Here is a 13,309-nt window from a genome sequence, read left to right as displayed (position 1 = left end):
CATTCAGTAAAGCTAACATCTGAAATAACTGGTGACATCTTGCAATAGATCTCAAACTTGTGTTACAAAATAATTTATTGCACACACAGCCTTATTAAAATGTTCTTATTGTGGAGGGAGTCAATGATTGTTTATGGTCACTTCTTAAGTAGACTGTACTTTTGTTTAGCTACCATCCTGCACTGTACTTAAAAATCATAGCAAATATTAGAATATTGGCAATTTAAGCAGCACTTGTACCTAATACAGCAGTAATTTCTAATAATGTGTTTATAGAGGAAGACTTAAGTCTAAAAAAGGAAATATTTCTGACTAGGAAACGCAACATTTGGAATCCAGAGGAAATGCCAAACATCTTAGCGTTTGGCTGGCAGTGAATTGTTGGGCAAATGGAAGTTTGAATGCTAACAACCGCAGACCCTCTGGGTGGACTTTATGTCTATAGTTTCTTTATCCATTGGTCTTCTTTACTTAATTTTCTTTTCAACAAATCAGATTCCTTTGGATTTGTATCCTTTCTGTGATCAGCTTACACTTCACTCTCCACTGTCAGCTTGAGAGATTCTTGCTTAGTTAAGTCAGGTTGTGTGAATAATAGCACTTGTTGAAATGTGTCAGAATATGCAAACCCTTCTCAATTTTGCGTTCTTCACTATTGTACTTTGTTCTTATCTAACAAAAAATGAAGAAATCTTTTTCATGTGCAACATCAGCTTGTTTTGATAAAACGTGATTTTCCTAGAGATTCAGGGTGGTGTGTATCTTAAAACAGAGTCGAAGCAGAGCAGTTTGGAAGAGTTTAAAAGCCATGGAAAAGTTGTTTCTACAGATCTTAGATTTGGGGGCCAGTACCTGAACTCATGCTTTTAACTCAGTAGTCTCTGCATAACAGTCTGAATGTTTTTCCTCTATCAGGGCTATAAAGTGTGGTGTTGTGTGTACATGTGTACTTCCTTAGGGCACAGTCCTACCATTAAAAAAAAAAGAAACACAACCAAACCAAACCAAAACAAAAAAAACCCCAGAAAGGATTGGATTGAATGCTATGTTGGCAGCTGAAAGCTGGTCAACAGAGACCATACTGACTGGCTCACTGCTGTGACTTCTCCTACCTCTATGCAGCAGAGTGGAGTGAGCAGGTAGAGAAAACCTCTAGGAGAAATACAATGTGTATGCTGTGCAAAGCCCGGAAATGCACTTAATTGAAGACAGAAGTTTCTGGCACTTAAGAAGTGTTTCTTCAGCCTTCAGGGATGAAGGTACTGAAAGATGGAAAGCTGTAGTGTGTTTGAATAACAAGAACATGTGAAATTCTTACCCTGTTATTTACGTGGTTTGAACAGTTGTTTGAACTTACTTTATTATATGCATTAGTAAGAGCTGGAAACTTTTATTTTTGTTGTTTCAGCTGAAGTCAGGTCCTGATAGCAGTGTTAGAATCTTGACACTAAATTTAATCTGGACTTTTAAAATCGTGGAGGAAAACCTCCTTTAGAGTGGGATACCAATATGCAAATTAAAGACTGCCTCTTTAGTCAAGAATAAATCTGCAGTTCTGGGACATTTTACGAATAGTACCAATTACCAGAATGTGTTTCAAAACTAGCAAGTATTGAACTAGTAAACAAGAATTGTCTTTTGAACTGTATATTGAAGGAAACCTTTCACTTTTATACTGCAGATAACATTAACATCTTGGTGCTTATGGTTGTAATATGCTTATTAAACTATATGTATATTTTCTACATCTGATAGGGATGCATTTTTCCTGTGACAGTATTGCTATGTGCTGTGGGGTGTATAGTGGGAGCGTGGAGAAGTACAGTTTTGTATGGCTTGTCCTTGCAAGCTGTGTACATCTGCTTCACAAGACAGCAGAGAGTAGAATGCAGGGAGAGTTTTTATTGGGATCATGACATGACAACTCTATGTCCATTTATTACTGAATTTCAGTTTAAGATGCCTGTTGAATGGATGAAGAGACAAAAGAGTAGTGAGAAAACAGGAAAGGTGTAACATGGTGGGAGTTTACTTCAGGTGAGAATTAGGAAATTTTTGAAACTACTGCTCATTTAGGGGAACACACCATTATTAGGTATGCCTGTGTCCGTGCAAATGTGCAGCTGGTAGTCATTACCTGTAAAAGGGGGACAGGAATGTAACTCTGTACAGATGTCCTCAGTGCGATGACACCAGGGATTGCCCTGTGCTGGCCACAGCCACTTCAAGCGGGCTCCAATGGACCCACTGCAGGGCACAGCTGAGCCCCTCAGCTGTGACAGCAGTACCCCTGGGAAAAGGAAGGGGTAAAATTGTGAGGAGTGAGGGGAAAAAAAGTGAGAGAAACAACCCTGCAGACACCAAGGGCAGAGGAGGAGGAGGTGGTGCTCCAGGGGCCAGAGCACATACCCCCACTGTGGGTCCTCCATGGGGAGGACCAGAGTGACACTGAAGGACTGCAGCCTGTGGAGAGGGAGGAAGGGTAAAGTGTGAGAATGAAGGAGCAGCAGAGAGAAACTGTTAAGTCCTGACCATACCCCCTGTTGCCCATCTGCCTTGTGCCATTTGGAGTGCAGGGGAAGGTGTTCTCATTTGTCTTTGTTTCTCATTACCAAAATCTGTTTTAATTGGCAATAAATTAAATTAACTTTCTGCAAGTCAAATTTTATTTGCCCATGATGGTTATAGCTAAGTGGTCTCCCTGTCCTTATCTCAACCCATGAGCTCTTTTTTTAACCTTATTTTCTCCCCCTGCCCTGTTGGGGAGGAGGATTAGGGGAATGGCTGTGTGGGCATCTGGCAGCTGGCCAAGGTTAACCCACCACAGTGATGAATTGTTCAGTGAATGAAACATTTCGCTTTGACACGTCAGGCAGCAGGATTAGAAACTGCTACTACATAAGCAGCTAACGATAAATTGTAGACCACTGAGACTTCTCCTTTGGAGCTGGCAAACTACGTTGTTTAAAAAGTAAAAAAGCCTTAATGCTCTGACATTTCTTTGAAGTCTGTGTTATGTCTTATGCATTTATTATTGCTTTTCAATGAGCCTCTGTGATGAAAACAACACAACATATTGGCAAAAATGGTACTTCACAACTGTCTTGTGATATGTAAAGTCTCCTTTTTGACCTGGTATGATTTTAGCCCCATCTCTTCTCTGGGATATTAAAATATTAATGACTTAATCTCTGACTATAGGACATGCTGGCGGATATTCTTCTGTCATCCCATTTTTTTGTGTGATAATGATAGCAAAGGAAATAGATTTTCTTATTTTCTTAGATCCAAATTCCATTTTTTAGGGAAGCATATTAATTTTTCTTACATTGCTGCCTTATTTGTATAAATTCTGCAAGAAGCAATATTATATTCATTGTTTCAACTTGGAATGATAACAAGCTACTACTCTGAATCGGTATGCACGGAAGAGCATGTAATAGTTAAAAGAAATCTTTGCCAATCTTGACATTTCCTGGCTTATACCCAGTATCTGGTAACTATATGCTTAGGTGGTCTTCACAAATTTACTTCACTTTTATGTTTGTATGACTTCTCACGGTAATATAACTTTATTAGAAACAGTAGACTTACTTCAGGTTTTCATAGGATACATGGCAATGTCAAATCCTTGCATATGCTCCAAATAGGAAGAAAGAAATTGCTGTCCATTTTGGAAAGAAATGCTGGGCAGAAAAGATTAGCATGAGTGTTCTAACATAGATGTTAGAAATAAGATGGCATAGCAGTTTCTATTGTAATGTCTTTTTTACGGATGCGATTGCCCCGAATATTCAGATATTTTTCATTCTTCATCTCTCATCTGTGATATTTCCAATTGAATGCAAGAAAAAAAATCAATTTTTCATATTTCAGAAGAATTCTGATCTGCCTACTTTTTGTCTTTATTGGCATATTTCAGATGTGCACTATTTTTATTTTAGATAAGACAAAATGTTAGTTTTCATTCAGGGTTATTGTTTCCACATGGCTTTTTTGTGCTTCTTTTAAGAAAGTGAAAAGTCTTGATATGATGTCAATGTATGTTGTGGAAAGCTTTCCCTTATGAGGTCAAGCGTCCACTCTAAAATACATGTGGTGGATGTCAGTCCATTTCAGAGTGTCCATACTTAGTCCCATGTAATGCTTTACATGCTCGTTTGATGAAGTCTGCCCTGTACTTAAGGTCTCACTTTACTGCATAAAGTAAATAAAATGCAGAGCTAGTACCCAGTTCATCCTTACTTAGGAGGTCTGAGGAATTTTTTGCCAAATGAGGTTATCCTGGCCTTGAACTCTACGGAGGTGTATGTGTGCTACATTTAAATTTTGTTTTATTTTGGGCAAGAAACTTGAAAATGCAGGGGGACAAATGGCATGTATGTTACCTTTGCATGAGATAAGTCTACCATCCTGATAGCCTTTTCAGTTGCAGCTGTGAGCAGTGGTAGCTTTTCAGATTAAACTGGTGGGACACATATCAGTTCCTCAGAACTCACTTACAGTTCTACCCCAGACCCATATTTATTTATTTATTTTTACATTTTTTCAACCTTTGTTTTATTGTGAATTTTCATGACCAGGAGGTTTTACCATTTGAACTGCCTGAAGCCTGTATTTGGCCCTGTCATCCAATATCTGAAAGCACATTGGAACTGTGGTGCTTTAATGCGTGGCTTTGATTTTCCCGGCTTTCTGTGTTTATTTTTACGGTAGATCTTCTTAACTCCACTTCTAATGATTATGAAAAAATAAGGGCATGATTGGCATGGATACAGCTTTGTCTTCCCTTTTCTACCTGTGAACTTATCCAAAAGATGGAGAAATAGTCAAGTTTGTTTTTTTTTTAAAGCAGTCAAAATTATCACAGACATTAGTTGATTACCTAGATTTGTCTTAAAGTTACCTGTTTGAATATATATAAGTGAGGTTCATTTTATTCAGTAAACTTTATGTCAGTGTTCAGTTCTTTAACTTCTGACTTGGGAGACTAGCAATTTTTTGAGTCCTCTACCAATGGATTAACCTTCATTTTATGCAAGGAGCTGAAAGAAAACATAAAATATCAGTGGTTCTTGCACAGCTTCTCAGTATGTCTAGTTGGCAACCTGAAGAACAGCATCCTAAAGCCCTGGTTTCATTTTGCAGCAAAGAATATGAAGACAGAAGAAATACAGCAAATATGCTATGATTGAGTCTTTGTTCAAGGTAGATTAAGGTCTTGTTTTTTGTAGGTGGACAAGGGAAACGTGCAGCATCACCTGATGGGCAGCTATTCCTGTTCTGTATCCAGGGTTTATCACTATCTTTCATAGGCTAACTAATGATTTAAAAAAAAATAAAAAATAAAATCCATGCCTGAGTGAAATTCAGCATTAGACATAAAAATCAAATGAAAAATAGTTTATACATTTTACTAGTATTTGAGAACTATGGTTTTAAAGAAAATGTCAGAATTTATAGTTTACATTAGAAAAGTTAGTTGTTATGTAAAAGTAACTTTATTCAAGATATGTTGAAATGGTATCTGGTAGGTGTACACAAAGTCCCCAGCAATACATAAGTAGCTAGTCTTCTAAGTGTATAACATTTAAAGCTCATGATGAAGATAAACTGACCTAAAAAGTAAGTGGAAAAAGGAAACGGAACAGCCAAACAAACCCAGCTACTCTTATGTTTCTGTGCAATGTTAACGATGAACTTTCAACATCTGTTCAGCATTCTGCAGCTAGTGTAGCTGATTGAAAAATTAAATACATGTATTCACATTTATTTAATGGGATTGTGCAGGAAGATTGTGTTGGTTGTTTTTTTTTTCTTTTTAAAGTAATGCCCGCTCATGTTTGAAGGAAATTGTACCACCTATAAAATTTAATTTTGTTTTCTTGCTTGGATTGAAAATTCTTTTTGATGATTTATCCATATGTCAGGCAGGATATCCAACGTGATAATAGCATCTACATTATTCCAGAAGAAAAAAAATTCTTTTCCATTTCACTCCATTCATACTACATGGAAACATACAGAAGAGCTCTTTGGTTCTCTTAGCCAGATGTACCGCGGCAAAACTGTTTTTAAGTTTAGAGAATGAGAAAGTTAACTGTTGGTCTTGCTGATGACGTTTTCTAGGAGGAAAAACCCCCACAAATCTTTGCAGTCTCCAGCTTTACTCTTGATAGGAACTTGTGTGTGTTGGCAGCTTAACAATTTGAGCTGAGTTAGATTTGTATGGTATTTATATAAATACGTTTTACAGTATTTTTTTTTTAACTTTGGCCACACTCTTGTAATATTAGATATGCATCTGGTATGTTAGCTTTTTATGCATGTTTGTTTGTATAAATATGTTGGGCTGGGGGGAAACTAACCAACTAAATGACTGTATTAGAATGTTTTTCTGTTTTAACTGCTAGCTACCCAGGAGGGATTGCTGTCTTTTTATAGTTCTTTTTTTTTTTTTTTTTTTTTTTTTTTAACATGAAAAAGTGTAAAAAGAGTGTCACGAGATGTCTTTTCCAGTTTCATAGTCATTCAGGATGTACTCTTATGCCTTAAATTATTCCTGTTATTTCATTAAGTATAGTTATCTAAAAATGTGACAATACACTGAGTAATAAAACTAGTGTATAGACTTTTCTGTACATGCTGTACATATTTAAATGACCCCATGGGTCTCCCAGAGCAAACTTTTAGCATTCCAGATCTTTTACTGTGCATCTGCTACTGGCATGTAGCCACCCACCCACACAGATTTAGTTGAAATAAATGAAATTTATTCTAGTTCACTTAAGCAGAAGGGCTTGTAAAACATAAAGGTAGTCACTTTGCTGGTAAGGTTACTAAAACAGAGTTTTCTTAAGTGGAGTTGTGTGGGTTTTTTTTCTTCTGCAGGACTGTGCACGATTTCATACTTTCTTAAATTCTTATCTTATGTGTTCCTTTTGTTTTCCTTTGCAGATGGGGTTTATACAGATTAATGAGGACTTCATATTTATTGAGCCACTCAATCGCACTTTGGCTGTGACAGGTCATGCACACAGGGTGTACAGACGAAAAAGGTCCATAGAGGAGAAAATTACTGAAAAGCCAGCTTCTCAGAATCAGTACTGTGGTGTTGTTACAGGTAATATACAAATCTCACTGCAAAGATCTAATGTAGCAGACATATTTTTAAGCTATGTAGATAGTAGTTAAATCAACCCCCAACAAAAGCATATCTGATTATTCTTGTAGCAGTAACTTATGGTGGGCTTTGAGGTGGCAAGCTGAGTCTGCCACTTGTCGGAAGAGGGAACTGTCCATTGAGGAATAGACACTGCTTCTTAATGTCCCATTATATTTGAAAGTAGAAGTATTCGGGTCATTTTTTTACTTCAACTTAATAATTACAACCTATTTCTTGTCCCTCTCTGTCGTCATAGTTGCCTAATTACGCACTATGTGCAGTCCTTGTACTTAATTTTCCTTTTTAAAATATTAGCATAGTTCATTCCGGTTTTGGGTAGTAGCAAGTCTTGAAATTCCAAATGGGTCTGACACTGAACTGAAAGAATTTTTATAACAGTGTGCTTGTTCTATGATTGACAATTAGAAGAACTGTATGAAACAATCCTAATGCATCTTCCTTATTGGCGGGTAGAAGTTGTTGAAGTAGAAGGGTTTGAACAAAAATTTGGCACGTAGTAATGACTTAATAGTTTTCAAGGGAGAGGGGAAAATGGCTTTTGTGAAAGATGACATTCTGCTCTTCCTGCTTCATCATCATCTCCTCCTCTTCAACGGATAGAGGACATCTCAGTCTTTTGACCTCAGGATGAGCTGAGGGTGTTTTTAATGTTGTTGAGAGAAATTATTTTTTCCCTGGGAAATAAACCGGAATGAATGCACATTTATAGGCGTTTTTTTCATGTCTCCTAACCTAGTATAAGCAAGATACTGACGAAGTGGAAAGAAATAGCAGAGGTGCACTGACATGGCTAGGGAGTTGGATTGTATGACGTTAGGGGTGAGGCAGAAGTAACTGGGTTGTTTCAAATAGGTAAAGAAAAGTAAAGGAAAGGTGCAGCTGCAGTATTCTGGTGCCTAAGGGGCTGCAGAGAGAAGATGAAGCCAGACTTTCCTTAGAGGTATGCTAGGACAGGATGAAACACAACAGTTGTAACTTGGATTCAAGGAAATCTCAATTGGGCATAAGGAAAAAAAAATCTCAGCAAGAATGCAGCGCACTGGAAGAGGTTTCCTAGAGAGGCTGTGGAATCCTCACCCTCAGACATTTACAAAACATACTGGAAGTGGAGATAGCTCTGAGAGAGCTGGTCTTACTTTGACACTTGCCTGGACTGGACCAAGAGGTTGGGTTAGATGACCTCTGGAAATCTGTTCCAGCCTAAACTTTTCCGTGGCTGTGTGGTTCTTCCTGAACATTTATACTGCTCTGTCTGATTTATATGGTTACAGAAATATGACAGATTTGTTTTTTTTCCATTTTGGAAGTATTGTTTCTATAATTAGGCGTCCATCCACAGGTTGAAATCAAAGACGAATTGGCAAAGCAAGGCTCTTGTAGTTATTAAGAGGGACTAAGTAAATGACATATAACTTCCTCCAGCAGGCTGTTTATTTCTCTTCTAGGCATTGTATTACATTGCCACTGCTTATGTAAAAGTGAAATTTTCTGTATCAGCAAAAGTTGTTCACATAAAGTAGAGCTGGTTATTCTTTTTTTTGGTGATAAGTGAGTTAGCACATGCATGCCTGCATGTGTTTGGGACTGAGAAAAAGAGAGAAAAGGAAAAGTATGCAGAAGATGTGTACACTGGGAAGGGGGAGAGGGTCATCTGATAAATAGCAAACCATGATGTGTATTAAAATGGGTAAAGATGCGCTCTTCAGAAAAGATGTTATTTTTCTCTCGTGTTCATTACCAGTCATCCTCTCACTTTCTCTTATGCTCTAGAACGAGAGAGTTAGCTTATTCTGTTATAATAATCTTATGCCTAAGGCTATTGCTTGGTGCAAACAGTCTGTCAGCAGAGATTCAAATATTTGCTTGAAATAACTTTCATTCTTTCTACTACCATACTGAAATTTCAAAATAACTTAAGCTCTGCATAACTGATTAGCGTCTGTTGGCATAACCTTATTGCCAGGGGGGTATAAATATCTGCAATTTCTAACTGACGCTGTTGTACCAGTAAGACCAGTCCCTCACTGTGCTGCTACCAGTTATTTTACTAAGCAGGGCTGCAGTAAGTTACACGCATAAAAGTCCTGTCTGTGCTAGGAACCATTTGCTGGTGTGACATGCAATTAGCTAATATCACCAAAACATTTGTGGTATGGGGACAGCCTTAAAGGTGGGTTGAAGTGACAAAAATAAGCCTTTATAGCAATATTTGAGAATTTTAAGTCAAATCCTAAAATGAGTAGATCAATGAAACAAAGATAAAACAAATGAGTATATGGGGCGCTCTGATATTCTCAGGTAGCCTTTGGTAGAGTTGTAGCTGTGTGGCACAGAGAAACTATTATCTCAGCGCTATGGCACCTTCTCAGCAATAAGGACCTATCTTACAAAAGGATCTCTTGCTTCTACAGTACACGTGTGTCAGAATAGGTGAGCTGGGACAGGTTTATGCTTTGAGCCAGATTGATCTCAAAGACTGGCTACGTATCAAGCAAATGTGTATTGCCAGTGATGAATTGTAATTATTAGAAGAAATGAATGTCTGTGCTGGAGGTGTTGAAGGATCACTATTGGAAATAATAGCTTTTCATGCAGAACTAGCAGAGGCAATCAAAGAAGGTATTGTTTGTTGTCCGTTACTGTTGTGGGCTGGATTGAAAGATACAACACAGTGAAACTTGTTTGGAGAGAACAAAGAACTTGTTTTTATGAATGGGGCGGATTTTTCTTATTAATTAGGGGAGGGGAGTATTGTCCAACAGAAGCAGATGCTTTCTGGATTTGTGAGAGTGTCCGTGTGGAAAGGCTGAGAGAGCTGGGACTCTTTAGCCTGGAGAAGAGAAGGCTGAGGGGAGACCTTATTACTACTTACAAATATCTAAAGGGTGGGTTGAAGGAGGATGGAGCCACACTCTTCTCGGTGGTTCCCAGTGACAGGACGAGGGGCAATGGGTGCAAGCTGAAACATAGGAAGTTCCGTTCCAACACACGAAAAAACTTCTTTACAGTTAGGGTGACAGAGCACTGGCACAGGCTGCCCAGGGAGGTTGTGGAGTCCCCTTCTCTGGAGATTTTCAAAACCCGCCTGGATGCAGTCCTGAGTAATGTGCTCTGGGCAATCCTGCTTTAGCAGGGGAGTTGGACTAGATGATCTCTAGAGGTCCCTTCCAACTCTGAAAATTCTGTGATTCTGTGATTCTCTGTGTATCCTTTTGTTGAATGTGTGTGTGATTTATTTACATATGTGAGCCAGACCTCACACTCCACACCTTTCTTTAGTACCTGGTCCACGAAACCTTTCAAAGCAACCAGTTCACAAGTGTGTTACAGATAAAATGTGAGAGAAGCAGTTGCTATTAGAGCAAAGGGCTACATTGGAAAGCTAAACTCTTTTCCTTCTACCTAATCTGAAGATTTTTTTCCAGGCTGAAGCTGTTTGTACAGTGAACCTAACTCATGGTAAAGGCATGAGGCACTTTGGGGGGAAAAAAAAAAAAGTCTTCTCAAATTCCTTTTCACACAGGCTAGTGAGTGAGAGCTCTTATCCAGGATACAGTAGATCTGAATTTTGAATCCCTTCTGTATTTGGGAGACTGGAAGCCTCTTCTTTTACTTCTCAGTTCTGGTGATCAACAATATACCCCTCTGAGTTATGGGCAAATTGTGCTTCTCCTCGTAGAGTGATGCTGTTTTGCAGGAAAAAGCCTGCTAGTTTCACTGGATCAAAAGCAGAAGTTTGACTTTATGGGATGTAGACTGGGCAGTCAGCTGGGAGAGCTGTGTTGGTTCTTGCTCTACAGCCTGTTTCCATGTGATAATCATGGAATAAAATGCATAAACAATCTTGGTCAGAGGTCTAGATCTATGAGATTGCACTTAGATGGACATTGGTGCTGCTTGATTTATTAGTTTCCATTCTGCGTGTCAGAAACAAGTTGTCACTCTGTGTTAAGACATTTAAATCCCTATCCAAACTATAGTAGAGGTGTAGCTTGTGGCTTCCTAAGCTCCTGAATATTCCCGACCCAGCCAGAATACTGCAATTTCCATGTGGCTGGGGTACCCATTTTCTTTTCTCTGGGAAAAGAAAGCCTGGGGAGTGATGGTGATGCTTTGTACTCTGGGCCTTATGTGGATGTACTCAGGGAACATTCTTGTGCCTGAGGAGTTGTAAGTGTCCAGGAGTCCTGCAGTCATAGTCTGTTCTTAATGTTGGTTCAGGTACTTTATGCAACTTGTGGTTATAACAGATGGATTTTCAGCTCTTTTAGTTTTTTTGGAGGGGATTTTTATTATTTTATTAACACCTCTTGTTATTTTCTCTTAATTACCTATTGAATGTCAAATGTACTTGCTGCAGTATTTCAGGCCTTCTTGCTGGAATACTGGAGTATTTCTAGCTTTCCTTTCAGTAAGCTGAATTTAAGTAAGTGGATATTGAATCTTCGTATTTTTATAGTTGCACAAAACACAAATCTGTACTACACAGAAACCTCCTGTAGCATTTATTTTTTACTTCACCAATGTAATTAAGTTTTTAAGATAAATTTATGCATCTTTAATGCTAAGAAGCATTTTTTTTTTCAGTTAATCTGACTTTTATCTTGTTAGCATAGGTGTGATTGATGTAGGTATGCTTTTTTGCAGGAGTTATATTCTCTTACATACTGTACTTTCAATAATGAGCAATTCTTTGTAATTTTTATTTATTTATAAGTATGTAAAGAAGAAAGTGTTTTTCCTTAAAGCCTGTTTTGCCTGTTTTCTGGCAGTAATCATGGCAGTTGTTTGCATACCATGGGTACCAAAATTACTAGTTCCATTTATTTAAAGGTCTTAGGGAAGAGCTAAAATTTTCAGATAAATGAGATCTCATGTGATGGGGAATTCTGCCAGCAATTTTGAAAAGGTTGGCTGGCCAAGAACAGATTGTCCTTTGGTTTGTTAACCTGGCAGATATCTGAGGCAAATGATGGGCACTGCCCCTTGCAGCCAGCTTGTCCACAGAGCTGTGCAGTCTTCTCATCCACTACAGTCACGAAAGACAGAGGTTTCAACAGTTCATGGGACTGCGGTGACTTTAGTGTTTAGCACAGTGCTGTATTTTATTGTGGGCTGCTTGCTGTCAGTTCCAAATAAAAATGCACCGCTAGCTAAAACTTTGAGAGGTGTGTGAGCAGACTTCTCTCAACAGCCATGCTAATATTAAATTTAAAGTTTTCAACCACTAGCTGCTGTTTTTTACAAAGAAGTGAACAATGACTAAACTGTGTTGCTGGAAACTGCACTGGAATCAATCACTGCTCCTAGGAGGAAGGCAGATTGACCAGATGGCTCATGAGAGATCTTTTTAAACCCAAATGAGTTTACTGTTTAAACTTAGATCTATAGCCTACTCTTGCAGCATTAGATGCTTGTATGGTAAGTCATAGTTGTGTAGCTTATAGGGTGTGGGGTTTTTTGGCACAAATCCTAATACTGAAGTTTCATTAAAAATTATTCTCAAAAGGGTGATGAAAACACACATAATGTTTTATAAACTAGGCTGTAGATCCACAGTTAGGAAACACAAGTAAAGCTAGAGGCTGGCTGTATGTATAAGGCTAAGCAAGTATCTGAAGGATCAAAATGAGAGACATTAAGATTAATTTTAGATATATTTATTTCTGGAGAAGATATACTTCTTTTCTTTTAGTAAATTTTTATGCTATCGGTGTTAGCATTGTCACTAGTTGTACAGGAATCAGTAAGCCCTTCTAAAATGAAGCAGGATGGACTAAATCACTCATATATATGTATAAGTCTTCAAGAAATGACTGCAGAAAAAGAGACAACCTTTTCAAGCCTGTATTCCTTATACTTTTTACATTGAAAGTATATATCTACATTTAATTTACATTAAATCTATATTACACATACATTTATATTATCACAGATTCATCTTCCAGTGATATCTTATATTTTAAAGTTGATTTGTGAGTTCAGTGACTTTTAAGGCACATTTTTTGCACTTTCCTGAAGGGTGACTTATTTTTTGGAGAGTAGTTATGTGTTATAAAATGAACTTTAGGAACTTCCGTATTAGAGATGAGGCTGATTAATTGCAAAATATTTCCTCAAAAT

General features: G+C 37.9%; 1 protein-coding gene across 1 annotated transcript in view; it reads left to right on the top strand.

Moving 5' to 3' along the window:
* The window catches only part of ADAMTS19 (ADAM metallopeptidase with thrombospondin type 1 motif, 19), a 154,341-nt gene that overhangs the window by 25,342 nt on the left and 115,690 nt on the right, over nucleotides 1-13,309 (top strand). The window contains exon 5 of the mRNA XM_009889716.1: nucleotides 6,958-7,123. Within this exon, the coding sequence (XP_009888018.1) occupies nucleotides 6,958-7,123 (166 nt within the window). The remainder of the gene's footprint in view (nucleotides 1-6,957; nucleotides 7,124-13,309) is intronic.

This window comes from Charadrius vociferus, unplaced genomic scaffold (genome assembly GCF_000708025.1).
Source record: "Charadrius vociferus isolate BGI_N301 unplaced genomic scaffold, ASM70802v2 scaffold377, whole genome shotgun sequence".
Lineage (NCBI taxonomy): Eukaryota > Metazoa > Chordata > Aves > Charadriiformes > Charadriidae > Charadrius > Charadrius vociferus.
Note: the sequence above shows the minus strand (reverse complement) of the source record. Positions and strands in the feature narration are given on the sequence as shown.